A 19766-nucleotide genomic window follows, 5' to 3' on the forward strand; every position below is an offset into this window, starting at 1 on the left:
AGGATCATCAACGTTTTTCCACGCTGGACATTGTTGTCATTTGTGAAGGTATCGTCTATATAATCCTACCCTGTCTCTATGTTTTAGATCAGAAATCAGATTATAATCTGAGTGGATAGACCAAACACCAGCCAGGTGTTATCAATACATAGAAAGCACAATTTTATATCCTAATGTACTGTGCAGCTTTAAATTCATAGTGACACTTGTAAGGAATCACTGAAATCACAATGCTGATGCAGATGGTGTACACCATACAAGATAAAGTTAACTATCAAGCAGTCATAATGCTTTAGCCATGTCATCACAATAGATTTTATGGGCATCACCTAAAGTTAAAGTTTCCCATGACAATTTAAGTAAAGTAACGCAACATTGACAAGCCAGAGACTAACAGACACATATTACTGTGAATTGTGCTTAATTCATGTCATTGCTATTTCCATCCAGGATGTCTAACTGATCAGTAGGTCACATGTCAGTGACTGACACCTCTCATTGGTTCCCCAGCACTTTGACCCCTGACCCCAGAGCACCACTGTTTTTACTGGACCACAGTCTGTTCTACAGCTTGATGATCTGTACAAAATGTAATTGCTTAAAGTATTTTCTGTAAAGATTTTAAAAAGAAAATAAGTTCTTTTTTTCTGATGTTATACTGGGAAACCCTCCTCTTTTTTTGGTTTTCAACAAACTTTATTAACTATTTTGTTTGGGAATGGGAGGGGTGGTTATTAATTTGTACAGACTGGATGAAACTGGCCGCTTCACCACATCAGGTCAAAGAAGTTGCATGAATGACTTAGTCTCTAATATGATACTGCAGTGCATGTCTCATAGTCTCATCGCTCCACTACACGATCACTGTACAATACTGGGGTGCAACACGACCACAGTCCGAACAAGGAGAAAGGTGAATGAATGACTAATAATGTATGAACCAGATCCAACTTTAAAAAACATTGAGTCTGTACAGTGGTTTGATTGAATTGATAAATACAAATTGTGATATTGAAAAAAAGAAATGTGTGGTTGATTGTCTCTGCATGTGAGAATCACATATTTAATTAGGTCTAGTTTAAAAACGAATTTCTAGTAGATGTTGGATGTAAATTGTTCATACATAGGTCAAAGGTCAATTTAAGACCTGGACGTAACCCTAAACAGGGGTGATCTAACTGTAATTTAGCTGTTTAGCCTCTCTAGAAAGGGAGGGTAGGCTTTCCTTTGTATATGTGCCAGTGCCACATTTCCTGTATTTTCATTGCTATTTCCTTACACTTCCTTACAACTCCATTCCTATATTTTCAGTGTGCTGATGCTTTGAGAAAGTCGAAAGCAGAACACTTAAACCAGATTTAAGACGTCTAGATCCAATCATTATTTTTTCGTTAACAAAACCTGCCATACGCTAACAAAACAGCAGGTGGCACTGTGGACTAGGAAATAGATAGTTGTCTACATCCACACAGCAGAATAAAAAAAAATGCTGGTTCAGGAAGTTGCATCCATCGCCAGCTAGCTAAACCACATTTTTGGGTGATGGATTAAACTCCTAAATATGCAGCACCTGGGTTAAAAACTAACAACTTAAGCCACAGCTCAAAACATGGCTAATATGGCGAGAACCGGGGATATTATTCATTTAAATGTTGGAGGAAAAAGGTGACCGTAAAGAATGTTTGTGCCATTAGCCAGCTAGCTTGTTAGCTTCGCCCAGTATTTCATTATTTGGATGCCGTCAGTTTAGGCAGTGTGTAGCTAGTCTAGCTTTACTACCGTGATATCAACTTGCTAGCTTTCGTTTTAGTGTTAATTGTTTGAATCCTAGCGACATGATTGTAGCTACTGTTGCTTGTAATAGCTGGCTAGGCGTTCAGAAAAAAACCACATCCGTTCATCTCACGATAGTTTGTGTTTTCCAGGTTCAGCACCTCGAGGCAAACTCTGACATGGGTCCCAGACTCCTTCTTTTCCAGGTCTGTGTGTCTCTAACACTTCCGATGTGTGCGTACGTTGAACACTAACTAGATGTCTAACTTTACGGGACTTAACAAAACTGTTCTTGTCAATTACAGCCTTCTGAGTGGGCGAATCTCAAGTCTGAGGGATGAGACTGGAGCTGTGAGTTTGATAGTCACTCAAAGATGATTGTGTGTCTGAGTCTGGAATGTAAAGTAGTAACAATATTAATACTAGTATTCCCCTTGGGGATTAATAATGTGTTCTATCTATCCATCTCTCTCACCTGGTCTACCGGCAGATCTTTATTGACAGAGACCCGTCTCTCTTTGCCCCCATCCTCAACTTCCTGCGGACCAAAGAACTCCACCCACGGTCCATTAACGTGCACCTGCTCATGCACGAGGCGGAGTTCTATGGCATCGCCCCCTTGGGTACGGAAGTGTGTCCCTAGGGCAGTGTTACTGTGTGGTGGTCCTTAGGGCAGTGTTACTGTGTGGTGGTCCCTAGGGCAGTGTTACTGTGTGGTGGTCCCTAGGGCAGTGTTACTGTGTGGTGGTCCTTAGGGCAGTGTTACTGTGTGGTGGTCCTTAGGGTGAAATAACAGAGCCGTTGAACGGTCTTCACCAAAATTCAATCAAATTTCATTTGTGTAGCCCTTTTCACAAGCAGTGGCACAGAAGACTTCACACACAACGGACAGAACGTCACTTACCAACCAACCGTGTGATGGCATCTAACTGTGCTGTTCTTCTCTGTGTTCTAGTGCGTAAGCTGCAGCTCTGTGATGAGCTGGATAGATCCTCCTGTGGGAACGTGTTATTCAACGGCTACCTCCCTCCACCAGGTGGGGCTGTCCACTGCACTACACCTCACCGTGATCACTGTTACCCTCCGTCAGGTCGTCTCCAGTCTGCTAAACTTAGGGTGGTCCATGAGTCAGTGAATTAAGTCCAAATTCCTTAGTGTTGGGCTTAGCTCAGTGACAGATGCATGTGACTGGAGATGAATCGCAGTTTCAAATCCACCCCCACCCCACCAGTACCGTCACTTTGGATACAAACATGTCCTGAAATAAAAATATAAGTGACTGAAATGTAAGTTTTGGCGTGACAATGAATATCCCAAAATGTCAATTTTGGGGTGAAAACTAATATCAACGTCCGAGAAATGAATATCCCTGACAAGTGCGTCACGGCGCGTGCGTCACGGCGCGTGCGTCACGGCGCGTGCGTCCTTCTCACGTCCTGTCGCTGTGTGCCAGTGTACCCAGCCAAGCGGCGGAACCGCCACAGCGTGGCAGGACCCCAGTACATGGGGGGCCGGGCGGGGCAGGCGGAGCGGGCGCCGGTTCGCCGCAGCAACACCATGCCACCCAACCTGGGCAACGCTGGCATGCTGGGGAGGGCGTCCATGGAGGAGAGGATCTGCGGAAGTAAGAGAGCACCGCTCAAACTGCCCGTCTGAGGGGGGATGATGTCATGTTTTTAGATTGTTCATCTAAGTTGGACTTGTTGGACAAGTATAAATGGCTTGACTAGTAAAAAATAATTCAAGTAAACAATAAATTATTTTAAGAAGTCTTATCAAGTGAAGTTTTCTTACTCCTCTGGCAGCCAAATGTACGTGTTTCTAGCATAAGAAAGCACATAGCAAATATTTTTGCGCTTAAATTGGGATGGGCAGTGAAGTTTGTTCTTCTGGTCCTTGATTACTGTACTTGTGGTTTCCTCTCCTCCCAGACCAGGTGGCAGATCCAGGCATGGTGAGGATCATCTGTGGCCACCACAACTGGATCGCTGTGGCCTACGCCCAGTTTGTCGTTTGCTACAGGTAATGAAACCCAACGGGTGGCTCCCTATTGATAGTGAATGCTCTTTGTAGCTACTTAACAGGACTTGGTGGGATTTATATTAAGGATGATGTGTAGTAGGGGGGACGTAAGGTGATTTGTACCAGGAGGATGTACACTAAGGTGATGTTTAGTATGCTTGATGGTCCCTTCCTCTCCCCCCAGAGTGAAGGAGTCGACAGGCTGGCAGCAGGTGTTCACCAGCCCCCGGCTGGACTGGGTGATTGATAGGGTGGCCCTCAACGCCAAGGTGATGGGTGGTTCCCTTGGAGACAATGACAAGATGGTGGCGGTTGCCTCGGGAACTGAAATCATCCTCTGGACCATCTGCCCCGATGGCAATGGCAACGAGATTGGTGAGGCAGCAAGCTGTGTGTGTGATTGGCCGACTATCTAATTGGTTACTTGTAACGAGCAAGTAAAAGGTGACAATTCTTTTAGTGTATGATTGAATTGAATAGTCGAGAAGGAGGATGGAGCGGGCAGCTGTAGTAACCGGGGGGCTGTTACCCTCCTGTCCTCTAGGCGTGTTCAGTCTCAACGTTCCAGTGGAAGCTCTCTTCTTCGTTGGTAACCAGCTGATCGCCACCAGCCACACAGGGAAGGTGGGCGTGTGGAACGCCGTCACCAAGCACTGGCAGGTATTGACAGACTTCCTGTTTTTGTTGCGAAAACGTACTAAAGGTCTTCTAGATTCCATATGACATTTTGAATCATTTATGCACTAGTTTGTAGGACATCATCCATTTTTGTCTGTTTTTTTAGAACCAGGATGTGGTTCCCATCAACAGCTATGACACAGCCGGCTCCTTCCTCATCCTGGGCTGCAACAATGGATCCATTTACTACATAGGTACGAGAGGACCAATCACAGTGTTTAACACTGGGCTCGTCTCAATGAAGGCTGCTCTGACGGGACAGAGCAGTAAGATGCTGTTGGCTTCTTCAGTCATTGCTGACTCATTCTCCCTTGTCTCTTTTTATTTACCCAGATGTCCAGAAGTTTCCTTTAAGGATGAAGGACAATGACTTGCTGGTGACTGAGCTGTACAGAGACCCGACGGAAGACGCCATCACTGCCCTCAGTGTCTACCTCACACCCAAAACAAGTATGGCCGCTCTGTTGACTAACAACATCCTGGTTATGTTTCTGTGTACGCTTCAGTCAGTTTTAATGGTGTGGGTTTCAGTGAGTTTTGTGGTGTGGGTTTCAGTGAGTTTTAATGGTGTGGGTTTCAGTGAGTTTTGTGGTGTGGGTTTCAGTGAGTTTTGTGGTGTGGGTTTCAGTGAGTTTTGTGGTGTGGGTTTCAGTGAGTTTTGTGGTGTGGGTTTCAGTGAGTTTTGTGGTGTGGGTTTCAGTGAGTTTTGTGGTGTGGGTTTCAGTGAGTTTTGTGGTGTGGGTTTCAGTGAGTTTTGTGGTGTGGGTTTCAGTGAGTTTTGTGGTGTGGGTTTCAGTGAGTTTTGTGGTGTGGGTTTCAGTGAGTTCTGTGGTGTGGGTTTCAATCAGGTTCTGGTGGTGTGTGCGTGTGTGTGTTATGGGTTTCTGGGGTGTAAATTTGCATGCTACTAACCAACCGCCAGCTTGACTAGAAGGGTGTTTGGTTGGGTTAGCTTGGGGGCAGAGCGCTGTGCACAATCACTGCTCCACAAATCACCTCACAGTCTAGCCACTGAGTGACCCTTTTAAAGAGAAACTACACAACCTCAATTTCAGCAATCATTTTATTTCTGTTTTTGCAAAGATTCGTGCAGATTTCCGCACCAAGTTGTCCATCAGTATATAAAATATAAACAAAACAACAACAAAAAAATAGGTTTTTGTGGTCAGTTTCTCTGTAAAGCTCAGCAGACCCCCCCCCCCCCTCCAGAGGACCCCTCTGTCAGGCTGTGACGGAGTGCTGGTTAGGTGTAAACTCCCCAGCATGCATTGCGGCTAAAGTGTTTAAATCTGGGGTTGAAGTCCCGCCTGGTCATGTGTGGTCAGGCGACAGCGGGAACTGGATCGAGATCGCCTACGGGACCAGTTCTGGGACAGTGCGTGTGATCGTGCAGCACCCGGAGACCGTGGGGTCTGGACCGCAGCTCTTCCAGACCTTTTCCGTCCACCGCAGCCCCGTCACCAAGATCATGCTGTCGGAGAAACACCTGATCTCAGGTGAGCTTCAGGAGAAACACTTCAGAAACACCTCACCTCCGGTTAATCAGAAACGCCTCATCCTAGGTCCGGTTGATCAGAAACACCTCATCCTAGGTCCGGTTAATCAAAAACACCTTATCCTAGGTCCGGTTGATCAGAAACACCTCATCCTAGGTCCGGTTGATCAGAAACACCTCATCCTAGGTCCGGTTGATCAGAAACACCTCATCCTAGGTCCGGTTGATCAGAAACACCTCATCCTAGGTCCGGTTGATCAGAAACACCTCATTCTAGGTCCGGTTGATCAGAAACACCTCATCCTAGGTCCGGTTGATCAGAAACGCCTCATCCTAGGTCCGGTTGATCAGAAACATTATGTAAATGTCAATCTGCATGTGTCGTTGTGTTTCAGTGTGTGCGGACAACAACCATGTGCGCACCTGGACCGTGACCCGTTTCCGGGGCATGATCTCCACGCAGCCTGGCTCCACCCCTCTGACCTCCTTCAAGATCCTGGCGCTGGAGGACATTGACGAGCACGGGGGCTGCAGCGCCGGCACGGAGATAGGTAGGGACGCCACCTGGAGGGGACAGGTCAAGGGTCACATGGGAGGGGTAGAGCATCTGACTGCAGGTCCATAGGTTACAGGCTCAAATTCCCCCCCTGTTCTTCTTTTTGGATACAACTATCCAATTAATGAATACACTATATGTTATATGGGTGGTCATTATATAGAGAGCTCTTTAAATACCTGAAAACTATAAATAATTATAATAAATGTAATGATACATATCCTATCAAAACTTTCTGTTTGATACATGTGCCACATACCAACAGTCCAAAAGTTGAGATCACAAAGGGAGTTACCTGTAGTAAATGCCTGTGGCATATGCTATGTGTTTAAATGTCTGTGTGTGTGTGTGTGTGCGCGCGCGCGCTCTCTCTCCCCAGGTCCCTACGGAGAGAGAGATGACCAGCAGGTGTTTATCCAGAGGGTCGTCCCAGACACAGACAAGCTCTATGTTCGACTCTCCTCCAACGGCAAGAGGTACCACTGTCTTTCTGCTGGTCTGTCTGTCTGCCTCTGCCTGTCTCTCTGCCTCTCTCTTCCTCCATCTGTCTTTCTCCCTCAGTCGGTCTGTTTTCATTCCAAATCACAGTATCAATCCACATAGTCTCTCTGACCTGTCTCTCTGCCCCCCCCCCCCTGGCAGGGTGTGTGAGGTGCGCTCGGTGGACGGAACCTCCATCACAGCTTTCATGGTCCACGAGTGCGAGGGCTCCAGCCGCATCGGCTCGCGTCCACGGCGATACCTCTTCAGTGGCCATGGCAACGGCAGCATCCAGATGTGGGACTTGACGACGGCGATGGAGATTGCTGGGAAGGTGGACATCAGAGGTAAGACTAGCTAGAATAACTGACTAGTACACCGACTAGTACACTAATATAACTCTGTTACACTACTAATAAAAAACGGTCCGACAACATTACAATGATATATGTCGCTGGGAAGCAAGACATCAGAAGCTTGACATTATAGCTGGACTAGTAGAGCACCACAGTTAGGACATAGAACTAGTATGGTACTAACTACACACATTATAGTTAGAACATATACTAGTATGGTACTAACTAGTACAACACCAGACTGAGTACTGTAGTAGTTGATGGACAGAGAAGCTGGCTGGATGAGAGAGGCAGGGGGGGAACGAGACTTCATGTTCCTGTCAGGACTGGATATGGAGAATTCTGATTGGATGGATATTTTTCTGATTTCTGATTGGTTCTTCCCCAGCACTGGGCGGACCAACGGAGGAGGAGCTGCTGGAGTTGTTGGACCAATGTGATCTGGCCTTGACCCGCACGCCTGACATGAGCCCCGCCCCTTCTCTTACCCACTCCCATGCCTCCACGCCCCGGGCCTCCACCTGCAGGTGAACACACCAGGGCTGTAATAATAATTTGAATTTGAATATTGGGGGGGGACACATCCCCCCCCAATATTCAAATCTGGTCAAAGTGTCCCCCCCAATATATTAATATAAAAATATAAATGTGCTACGACAGGCAATCACGCACGCTGTCCGAAATTATCATAAACAAATGTAATCATATTCATAACTAAACGTAAAAAGTTCTCAAGCTCCCCAGCAGATTTCGTCCCCCCCCAATGTTGACTCCATGGCTATGGCCTTGGAACACTGAAAAATGCTGAAACACACCCTCTCTCTCACACACACACACTCTTAAACAATACATCAACCTATAGATGTATTGCTTAACAACTGTAGCTTTTCACCTCCTTTAGTTACAGTCTTTGGTTTTATTTGTAATCTTATTTTCTCCTTTCTCGCTCGCTCTCTCTCTCTCTCTCTCTCTCTCTCTCTTTTCCCCCCCTCTCCTCAGCCTCCAGTCCCAGCTGAGCGAGAGCTCCAGAGGGGATCGAGGAGGAGGTCGGGGTATGTGTTCTGGTCCCTTCTCCGGCAGCCTCCCCCGCCAAGCTCCCCCGGTGCCCCTCAGCAAGCCCCGGGACGGGGGCCTGGGGGCTCTGGGGGCCCTGGGTCTGCAGCCCCACCACCTGGGCCTCAGCCAGGCCTCCCTCACCAGCGGCAACGGCAGCCCCCGGCCCCCCCGCATGGCCCCCCAGGACAGAGAGCGGGAGGCTGGCGCTATGGGGTCTCTGCGCAGGGGCAGCTTTGTGGAGCGCTGTCAGGAGCTGGCCAAGGGCACGGAGGTGGGGGGGGGGCCCGGGGGCGAGGGGGCCCGGCGCAGCCTGGCGGGGTTCCCTGATCTGGAGGCCCGACGGGGGCTGAGGACCCCCTTCTCCTCCGGCCCCCCCTCCTCCGCCTCTCCCCGTTCACCCTCCCCGTCATCACCGTCATCGACTCCGGCATCCTCGTGTCCGTTGCAGCGAAGTCGACCCTCCGCCTCCTCGCCAAGCCACGCCCCCACGGGCCTCAGTCCAATCCGCTCCCAGACCCCAGTTTCCCCTCGCAGAATTGAGTCTCCGCCCATTGAGGAAGCCCTGCCCCCTTCCGAGGTTTCAGCCAGTCCGGAGAGCCCGCCCTCCGAACCCCCGACCAGCCCAAAACCACCCATGAATGAAACTAGCTTCTGATTGGTTGCTGTCACAATAACCAACGCTGTGACTAGGATGTGTGGGTGTGGAGTGGGCGTCGGTGTTAATGGTGTCACATGACTAATATACTTCCTGTTTGGAATGCTGTTCTGCTTCAAGACATAACTGTGACGTCAATCCACTGCTTCCTGTAGGGCTGAGTCTAAGCTGGTGAAAGCTTATGATATGACATATATATTTATAGATAACAGGTGGTAAGTAAGTATTACAGATGGTCAGTATAACTGCCCGGGCCTCTTAAACACTCAGCAAATATCAATTATTTAAGCCAGAAGTCAGGTGGAAAAACTGTTTTTGTAGTAGGATTTTGATATCCTCCTCTCTCCCTTTCTCCTCTGCTGTCTGTGGACGTTTTGTGTCGGCTCTGCACCTTCTAGTATTCCCCAAACCTGCACACACACTCTGACTGGTAGGAGAGGGGGTGTTAGGTGGTGGACACCAGCAAGCTATAGCCTCTGTTTGGAGAGTACAGACGTTTCAGATCAATGTGTTTCACATTGAAAGTCTTCCTTCAGATAGGGCACATCCATTTCTTGTTCTTAAAAAATATATATATATATATTATTCTTTTTAACCTGAGCTTAGTTGAAACTAGGCAGAGTGTGTGGTAGAAAGGGTGAAGTTCGTCTGATTATTCTTGAGTCAACGTAAACACCAACATGTGTCTATGCATTCTCTGTTGAAGCCTGAAGTCTTAGCGAAGTGAAAGCGTCACCAAAACGTTCTTGGAAGGGTTGTTGCTAACCGAAAGAATGTAAGTATCGAAAGTGAAGACTGATTTCTGAAAACAGTGTTGCACTGGAAATGACCCGAGTGCCTTCTTAATTATGAATGATGGTCTACACTGCCAAAAACCTGTGGGTGTGTGAGACTCAAGAACCACTGTATCCTGTCATGTGTGTTTATTTTGTCTTAAGTGACTAGTGTTTGACCTAAGTGACTAGTGTTTGACCTAAGTGACTAGTGTTTGACTTAAGTGACTAGTGTTTGACTTAAGTGACTAGTGTTTGACTTAAGTGACTAGTGTTTGACCTAAGTGACTAGTGTTTGACCTAAGACAAGCGTTGTGTGTTCCCCTGACCTGAGAAGGTCAAGTTTAGATAGGGTTCAGATGAGGTCGCATCAACCAACACTCATGTTCCATCACCTGTATATCAACGTTATCATTTGATGTTTTACGTTATTACTGTCCGTTCATCCCTGGGTGGGGGTTGTTCTACTACAATGGAGGGCAGCTTCCTCCACTATCACTAAGAGCTTTAGCAGCAGTGTTAATAGTATTTAGCCTGTGAGGAGACGTAGGTTTCTCTGGAGCTGTTTCCCTACCGGTCCTGTCACTGGCCAAACAGGCACTGTTCATATCACCCTCGTGCCCTGAAGACCTTTCTCCAGTGTGTTCTGAATATGCTCCAATGATGTACTTGAGAAATAAAAATGCATATTCTGTGTTCCATAATGTTAAAAGAATATTGGTTTTCTGTTCTGAACTGGCTGTGAAGATTACACGGACGAATGTTTTGGATATTGTGCTCTTTGAAATGGACTGTAGAGTGAATCAGAGTTCAAGGACATTGAGTGGCTTCTTGGATGTCATGCTTTGGAGTGCAGCGTTTGGTATTATCTCATCAACACTGTCACGTGTAACTTTTTTTGACTACTTTTATAACTGGGTTACTTCTAATAATAATAAATAATACAAAAGTATCAACTAATGTTGCTGTTGTGTATTGTCATTGGAGAAAAAAATTATCTGAAAGTTATCTGAAAATAATTTTAATTTCAAGATGTACAAACTATTATGAAAGCTGTTCAAATCTTTGTACAACCTTGATGTAATAAATATTTAAACATTCAATTGATAAATAAATATACACAGATAATCAAAATGGCATCTTGCTCTAGGGAATGGCATGGCATCACAGCTTTGTAAGGCAGGTTCTGTTAGTCCTGGGTGTGTGACATGCGGAGCGTTAAACTGATATAGACCAGTGGGCTTCAACCCTGGTCCTCAGGGCCCACTGTCCTGTATGTTCTCGATGTTTCAACCCACCACTAACGACCCATTCATTTGAATCAGGTATGTTGGAGCAGGGAGGGAAACGTCAAACATGGAAGACAGAGGGCCCTAAGCACCAGGGTGAAGACAGACTAAACATCTCTATGGTTTCCTACTGAACTGTCACTGCTAGCTGGATGCAGTGAGGCCAACTAACATGTTTGATGTAGACCTATAATAATGTGCGATAACTAACGATAACTAACTAAGCACAGTACACAGAGCGATATGCAGCACTGTGTAATAATAGTGCTGTTACTGTAACCATGGATATTACTATTTTTGTACATACTGGATTAACGTGTTTATGACATGATAAAAAGACCTACCCATTTCACACTGTCAAATCGAGACCATGCCATATAACAAAGATAACATAGGCCTACACGAAATCCTTGTTCAGACAGCAGTGTACGTCTTATAAAAATACAATTATACAAACCTACAGTACGTTATTAATTCTATAATGAAAAAAATAAAAGATGCCTCCCATTTCAACCTCAGTTCTTGATCCTCATTGGTGGGCTATGTCTTCGGTGCGGACGATACGGTCGTACGTCATGAGACCAGAAAACGAAGCCTGCCGCAGGTTGAACTCCAGGGCAAGATCGTTAGCTGCGATGGCCGGTGAATCAGAACAATCGAGAACAGCAGTGTCGTTGCAAACTCCTGTGTCGCTCTGTTTAACCTCGTCTGTTGTACGTTCAGCCTCTGTACTATCGTTTGCTGGGGCGTTATTATGGGATGGATTCAAACTGTGTATCGATGTCACCACCACCTAAGCACGGTTCTGTTCTGTTTTGAGTCTCTCACTTTAAAGTTCCAGTGATTTGCTATGATTATCAGTTGTAAGTGCTAGCGTAGAATGGAAAAATAAAATTGAAATAGAACCATCTACACCAACACTAAATGTACAACCATTCTATAACTCCTTGAGACTAATGAGAGTATTTCTGACAGAGTGTAGAGAACAGATATGTGACCCAGAGAATAATTGAACCATGTTCACAGTCAGCAAGGTTGCTCATCAAACATGGGCATCGAACCACCTCTGATACAACTGGATGGGGCGCTGGATATGAAGGTGGGTGTGTGTGTGTGTGTTGGTGTGTGTATGAGTCAACCGGTGTCTGTGTGTACGAGACACATGGTGTTCTTCAGATCTTGGCGTCCAGCATCTCCAACAGCAGTTTGTGCATGGGCACGCGTCCCGCCAGGTGGAGGCGACAGAAGGCATGGACGGCCGCCTGGGCGGTCTGGCGGAGCAGGGGGAGGGTCATCAGCAGACGCCCCGCCCGGTGGATCTCCGCCGGCCAATGGGAGGCCTCGTAGTCCTGCAGAGCCTCGTGGAGGTTGTCCTGGAAACGCTGCACCGCCTCGGCACTCTCCAGACTCTCTGCATCTGAGAAGAGGGAGGGGGGGTCATTTAGCGGTTACCCAAAACTTTATACAAATAATAACTTGAGATAAATACAAAGGGAGCAATGGAGAGAGAGATTTAGGGGGGTTCAGAGGGAGAGACAGAGAACGGGAGAGAGAGAGAAACAGAAAAAGAGAGGAGAGTGAGAGAACGATGTACATAGGAGGGCTGAAAGAGGGAGGGAAAGGGAGAGGCAGAAAGGTAGACAAGGTCAAAGGGTGGGGGGGTATGGAGAAGGGCAACTGGAGCCTCTGGGTGTTTGGTCAGGGTCTACTCGAGTGTTAACACCCCTCCCACACACACACAAACACACACACACAGCCCTTGGGTTTACAGTATTGCCCATTATCTCCCAATTCTCTGGCCCGTTTGACCCCCCTTTCAGGTTTAATGGACTGGGCTGTTTGCTCTGCTGACAGGAGGAGCCCCAACTAACTAACACCCCCCCCCCCCTCCTTGGGGGTGTTTATGCCCCTAACCCACTGCGTCTTTCTAATCTAGACACTAATGGATCTATACGAAGGCCTGTGTTAATTGGTGAGCACAGGGGGAGGGCGGGGGTGGTGGTGGGTTGGAGAGAGGCTGGGGATGCATGTATTGATTGAGTGCAGAGGAGGCCTCTGTTCTCCCCACTAGGGTATTGATCAGCTTCCGCGAGCTCTGGGAGGGGAGGGGGGGGGGGGGGTGAGTGGGGTCCCAGAGACCCTGGAGGAAAGTGATGCCAATGACATACCCCCAGGGAGACTGACTGTCTACGGCTGGAAGTGTTCATTCAGACTCATATTGTTCTGTGTGTGTGTGTGATTAGCGTGTGTGTCCATCCATGTGTGGTACCTGAATTAGCCAGAGCCATAGCCCTCAGAGTGACTGCCTCTTCCTGGGTGAGGTTCATCTGTTGGTACTTGGTGGTGAGGTGTCGCAGGGCGCTGTACAGGTCCGCTAGCCCCGCCCTCCGACACTGATCTGCACCCAGCCGCAGGTTAGCCGCAAACACAATCTCTTCCCCGTCCCCGCCACTCCCGTTGTTGCTTAGTGACCGCCACACCACAGCCAGCACCAGAGCTTCCATCCAACCGCTCTGCAGCAGCGCCATCTGGTCCACCAATGACAGACTAGAAAAACCTGAGGGGGCGGGACAATCAGGAGTCATGCGAGGATCATCGGGTGAAAAGGTTAAATGGGGGTTAAATGAGAAACCAATCAGCAAAAAGCGGTTACCTGGGATGTGCTTGGTCCAGCCAATCATGACCAAAAGTTCCCTGTTCAGGAGGTCACACAGGGTCAGCAGGGTCTTTAGGTCACTGTCATTGGTTGAGTTGTCCGGCATGGCACACAGGGGGGCGGGCTCTGTCAGCAGTAGCTGGGAGACTACTTTGTTTCCTAGGAGACAACAAATGACATGAATTATTTTTGGGAGAAAAAAAATACTCCAAGTTTGGGGCAAATATGGTATTTTGTGTGTGCGCTTGTGTGCTTATGTAAGTGTGTACGTGTGTGTGTGTGATGGAGAATGCGTATGTGTGTAAGGTGTGATGTACTCACTGTTAGATTTCATTGGGTGTGTATAAGGAGCTTTCATGTAGATAGTCAGGCCTGAATCCACTCGTCTCTTATACTTCTGTCTCCCACCTCTGACACGGTCCATACGAACACCTGCACACACACACACACACTCAGTAAGTCACTCTCTCATTGTCAGCATGTCCAGACCTGCTCTTCTTAACAAACCAAGCATCCATTTGAAAGTGAAAGAGAGTGAATGTGACCTTTATGAAGAAATTACAACATGTTTCCCGAAAAACATTGACATCATTTTGAACTTTAACAGAGAGAACATTATTTACTTATTTAGAGACAAATATGGCAGCAAAGGTTGTAGTTAACAACTTGCCAGTATCTTTAGGGCAGACGGTGGAACAAGGTGTAATGAGTCTTATTAATACATTTAACTTTTCGTATTAGATTTTAATCTGTTTTATTCACATTATTCAATTACTTTGAATGTTCTGTCCATCATTTTTTTTTTTATATTTGTATATGCTTATGTATGCATGTGTGCATATGTATCTCAACATGTATCTCTGAAAGTGCCAATAAAGGACATTAAATTGAAAAGAGAAAGAGACAGAAAGAGAGACAGTGAGATAGAGAAACAGAGAGAGAGAGCGAGAGACAGAGAGAATGACAGAGAAAGAAAGAGGAAGAGGAAACTCAAGAGAGAGGCGGAGAGGGAGACCATTCTCGTTTACTCACCTTCCTTCATCATTCCGGCACGTAGACATTTCTGGAAGCGACATGCCTGACATGACTTCCTGCGGCGCTTGGTGATCTCACATTCATTCATCACCGGGCAGCTGTACTCGATGTTACCTGGCAACACAGGAAACACACGCCAAGGTTACATGTGCCAGCCCCGCAACGCAACAGTCCCACTATCATGGACATGGTGAGGAGCAACACTCTAAGAAGAACCACACTTAGTTCATCTGAACAAGTGACGACACTCTGATGAACTCAACTCCCTCTGAGGGCTCAGGCTGGCTGATTCACACATCTGGTGGGGTTATTAGAGTTCATTAAGGTGGGGGCCATGTTGAGGGAGGGAGGGAGGGAGGGGCAGGATCCTGTCTGTGCCTTCCCAGACATTGACCAGTTCAAGACTGGCACCTTGAGCTTTCACACAGCAATCCATAGCAACCCCAGGACCAGCCTCAGCCCCAGCCCCAAGACCAGCCTCAGCCCCAGCCCCAAGACCAGCCTCAGCCCCAAGACCACCCTCAGCCCCAGCCCCAAGACCAGCCTCAGCCCCAGCCCCAAGACCAGCCTCAGCCCCAGCCCCAAGACCAGCCTCAGCCCCAAGACCAGCCTCAGCCCCAGCCCCAAGACCAGCCTCAGCCCCAGCCCCAAGACCAGCCTCAGCCCCAGCCCCAAGACCAGCCTCAGCCCCAGTTCAATCTAACACTCTATTGATTAGCTTGGCCACACTCACACTAAGCATTAAACAATTTAGGTCTCACAAGACAATAAGGTTTTAATAGAGTATTGACGAGACGCTGGAGACAGACCCGTCTCTGCCCAGACAGAGGCCCAGGCTCTGGGTGGGAGAGGGAGTGTGGTGCGGGGTAAAGACCCTGGATCAATGATTTGTTTGATCCCTGTAGTGGACAAGAGGCTAAAGGGGGATCAGTAGTTGATTGCCAGGACACTCCAACCGCTCAAACCCTCATCCTCATCATCATCCTCCTCATCATCACCAGCCACAGGATCTCAGCCATGGCTGCTGCCTTTGAAAAACTCAAGAGGAGCTTAGTTTAAAATTGTCATATGGTGCAGTAAGCTCTTTCCATCATCTTTCTGGCATTGCTGCACCAAAGGCAGCCTCATCCCCAGACACAGTGTCTATTTGAGACTTCTGGATAAAACTTGAAATAGTTGCAAGACATTAAACATGCAAATTAATGTCAAAAGCGTTTAGGATTAAACAAATACTGATAACAGATCACTAAGCTATGAACAGCTGAACTTTGAGGCCAAATTTCAAAGTCTTACTCACATATGAATTAGACAAAAAGATCAATATGCTGTGTCTTTTGTCAGTCAGCTGAGAAGATACATCAACAAGTAAGCTTCCATAAAGACCAGAGTAAGTGTATGAACATTGTTTTCCCTAATTAAAACCTCAAAGTCTATAAACCAATATGAAGCACATTTTGTCTTCACACAGAAATCAATCTCATACCACAATCTAGCTGAGAACTATTGGAAATCTCTTTGGTGATCAGCCTCGTTTGCTAGACTCCGACTAATAGATTATTGATCAATTATATCAATTAGGCCAACAATATTCAGCAATTTGGCGGTGGCCTACATTCATCACATATGGACACATACACTATGAAGGCAAGCCAAATATCACCAATTAGCCTACTCTTCTACAGGTTGACTTCGTGGGTAAACTTTATTTTGTAGTTTTTTTTTTTTTATCTTTACCTTGAATTGTCCTTTTGAAGAACGCTTTACATGCCTCGCAGGACGCAACACCATAGTGGTAGCCGGATGCGAAGTCTCCACAAACCAAGCAGAGCCGCTTAGGTCCGGTACCGAGCGACGACAAGTAGTCGCATTTGAGAATGGAGTCAACGTGTGCCGAGAGCGTCAAACTCTGCTCGGAACTGAAGTGTGATGCCGTGTCCGGTGCCGCGCAGACACCGCTGCCGCTGCTGCTGGAGCTGGGAGATTCGGGGTCAAGCGAGCGTCCCTGGGAGAAAAGACTGTATCCGCTGGTGTCCGAGCCGGGGCTGAACGGTGTGGTACTGTCCAGAGCGAATGCCGGGCTTGATGGATCCGTTTTGATTCCCGGTTCGTCCGGCGACGGAGCGTCATCCATGCTGGAGGGTTCCAACAAACTGCGAACACATTTGTTTTACTTAACGTAAGTCATGATGTGATAGAATACTATTAATAGTCTAGACTCAGTTGTAAAGTCGGAAGAATCACAAAAACTTTTCTTTTAGCATACTAATACATAAAAAAAGAAGCAAATAACCTTGAAATCAGTTTTTACATGGGGTGAGTAACCTAAGGATGACGATATATGACTGTATAAATAGATAAAATGGCTTTGGTATAGTATAGCCTACCGAAACCTCAACATCTTGTTTTCCTTACCTGTGCTGATGAAGAAAGTGGAGGTTTTCATTCAAACAAAAATCTTTTAGATCCATGCTCCAGAACGATTTGAATGACTCAACAGTAAACTAGAAACGTATTTCCTTGGAGCAGAAGGCCTAAAACCTTTCCCCTTCTCACAGACCCGGGATGAGGGAAAAGAGATGGAGAGATAGAGAGGTGGAGGGAGGAGAGTGAGATAAGAGTGAGTTAGCTGACAGGTTTATTTATCTGACTGTGGGTTATTAGCAAGAGGCGGGGCTTATGACAGGGAAACCAATCAATCTTGACTGAGAGGGAAAGCCTTTGTTGATGGACTGTCTCTCATGTGATGTGACCAGGACTGGATGTAAATAATTATAGAATTATTTCAAAACACTATACATTCATTCATTTTGCACTTTCTCATTTTACACTTAACTCCTGTTAAGAAATCTTTTGACTTTAACTAGGAAGTTTAGATTAAGTTATTGTGGCGACATGATTAAACAACTTTCTGATGAGAAGTTGGGCACATTTCACTCATTTGATATACTACATAACAAGTTTGCATAATGTACCTATTCTGTCCTTATCATTTTGAAACAGTCCACACCCCTCCTCCTCTCTTGTCCCTCCCACCTCCCAGTTTCTGCAGTGGCCTGGTTGGGGGAGAGGGGGTGTTTGGTGTAAACAGAGTCATACAGTATAGTCAGTGAAACCAGAGGACCTACGAGAAAACACTCATGCACAACACTCCTCTCTGCTTCCAGGACTGTGTTGTACCTGACAACAGTCTCATTGTACTCTCACAACCAGCATGGCCGTGTCACCCATCAACAAACAGATTGGTGGAGCTACAGCTGTTGTCTCCACACACTACTTAAAGGTAATCTGTGTGTGTGTGTGTGTGTGTGTGTGTGTGAGTGAGTGTAGTGTGCATATGGTGAGGTTGGGCCAGGTTAGGGTGGCACAGAGAAAAAGTGAGACGCTGGCTGGATTTAGAGATAGAAGAGAGAAGGGGACAGATTTAGAGAGAGAACAAAGAGAGGGAGGGAGAGGAAAGACTGAGAGACTCAGAGCATTGCCAGTCATTAGGTCAGGTACGTAAGCAAATGCAGGCTTACCTGAGTAGGAGGGATGGTGGGGGAGGGAGGGATAAAGGGAGATGGGGCGGAGGGATGGTGGGGGAGGGAGGGAGTTGGAGGTGTGTGATGTTAGGGTGGCGGAGGGGGTGAGGAAGGGCGGGGGTGCTGAGGCAGCAGGTACATTACAGGATGTGACACACTAGCCAGAGAGAGGCCACACGCACTCACTCCAATCTCCCCAGCTTGTTTCATAAGAGGGGGAGCCAGGTAGTCAGCTGGGAGACCTACAGACCTACATCCTGGCCCTCCAGAGGAACGTTCCCTCCCTCACTCAGGTGATGCTCCTCATCCTCGCATGTGGAGCTCCAACATCACCTGCTCTATTAGCAGCACTGTGAGTCCTTACTGGCCTGAATTACCATCGCTTGGATTAGGAGAACATAAAGTTCTATTGATTTGCAGAAGTTATATTGTTCTTTTGCAGTATGGTTTATAACTAACTCTTTTACTATTCTGTCGTATTGTACAAAAAAAGGCAATATTATTATCTTGAATGGAGATATGTTTTGTGTTAAAGGGGAATGCCATTTTATGTCTTTCAGTAAGATTATTATGTCGAGATCATTTTCTTGTTAAACTGCTCAGTGATTTGGTTTTCATATAAACAGTGGCACAGTTCTGTCAGTTTAATGCCACAGTTATTTTCTTAGATAAGGTTTATTAGTCAAACGCTTATGTAATGTACAATGTAAACATTTAGAAGCTTTTCATCTGGGTTTCAGGAGGATATTCTGAAGGCAGTGCAGGCAGGAATAGCCTAACGTGACTCAAATCAAGTGTACCTAAAGTCTTCAAAGAAAACTTCCTCCCAGCTGTGACCAACCCCTGATGTTAGATTTGGCTAGTTAGATTAAGGGCGGGTGTTGGCCTGGTTCTAGGCCAGTTAGGAAGGTGATGGGTGGGATTAGTGTCTAGGCCAGCTACTGACAGGACTCAACCCTCTTCAACCCTAATCCCAGAAACACCACATCAGCAACATGCAACATGCAACCCCAAAACAAACATCCACACCAGGATGCACACACACACTAAAAGACCTTCAACATGTACAAACATCCACATTTGGACACACACAACACACTCAAATACCAGAAACATGTTCAAACCAACATCCACATTAGGACACACACACACACACACACACACACACACACACACACACACACACACACACACACACACACACACACACACACACACACACACACACACACACACACACACACACACACACAGTGCTGAGCAGATCCTGTTCACCTGAGGTCATTGGGGCCAGTAGGTGAATGATTGACACCTGTTCCAGGAGAGGGGGGGGGGGGTGGATGAATGTTACTTGGGACCCTCAGTAACTAGAAGGCTTGACGACACTGCGGTGTCCCCCCCCCATCCTCTCCAGCTGCTTA

General features: G+C 46.9%; 2 protein-coding genes across 3 annotated transcripts; one reads left to right on the forward strand and one right to left on the reverse strand.

Annotated features, from left to right (window-relative positions):
- The first annotated feature begins 1545 nt into the window (after positions 1 to 1545).
- Positions 1546 to 12119, forward strand: shkbp1 (SH3KBP1 binding protein 1). Of its 2 annotated transcripts, none has more exons than XM_067246536.1 (17): positions 1546 to 1665; positions 1926 to 1979; positions 2079 to 2124; positions 2264 to 2396; positions 2729 to 2809; positions 3227 to 3397; positions 3705 to 3795; positions 3980 to 4170; positions 4340 to 4455; positions 4580 to 4667; positions 4807 to 4923; positions 5775 to 5969; positions 6364 to 6519; positions 6904 to 7000; positions 7167 to 7351; positions 7749 to 7887; positions 8360 to 12119. In XM_067246536.1, exons 1-17 carry the CDS (start codon positions 1610 to 1612, stop codon positions 9069 to 9071), a joined length of 2628 nt encoding a protein of 875 aa, XP_067102637.1. In that variant the 5' UTR covers positions 1546 to 1609; the 3' UTR covers positions 9072 to 12119. The 2 variants fall into 2 exon arrangements, with proteins under 2 accessions (XP_067102637.1, XP_067102638.1); XM_067246537.1 differs by having other exon boundaries at positions 5799 to 5969.
- A 128-nt stretch (positions 12120 to 12247) lies between these two features.
- esrrd (estrogen-related receptor delta) lies at positions 12248 to 17373 on the reverse strand. The gene is made up of 7 exons (XM_067246101.1): positions 17237 to 17373; positions 16559 to 16974; positions 14822 to 14938; positions 14111 to 14221; positions 13787 to 13948; positions 13403 to 13690; positions 12248 to 12550 (listed from the first exon to the last, which is right to left on the reverse strand). Exons 1-7 carry the CDS (start codon positions 17290 to 17292, stop codon positions 12306 to 12308), a joined length of 1395 nt encoding a protein of 464 aa, XP_067102202.1. The 5' UTR covers positions 17293 to 17373; the 3' UTR covers positions 12248 to 12305.
- Positions 17374 to 19766: the final 2393 nt, after the last annotated feature.

This window comes from Osmerus mordax, chromosome 11 (genome assembly GCF_038355195.1).
Source record: "Osmerus mordax isolate fOsmMor3 chromosome 11, fOsmMor3.pri, whole genome shotgun sequence".
NCBI lineage: Eukaryota > Metazoa > Chordata > Actinopteri > Osmeriformes > Osmeridae > Osmerus > Osmerus mordax.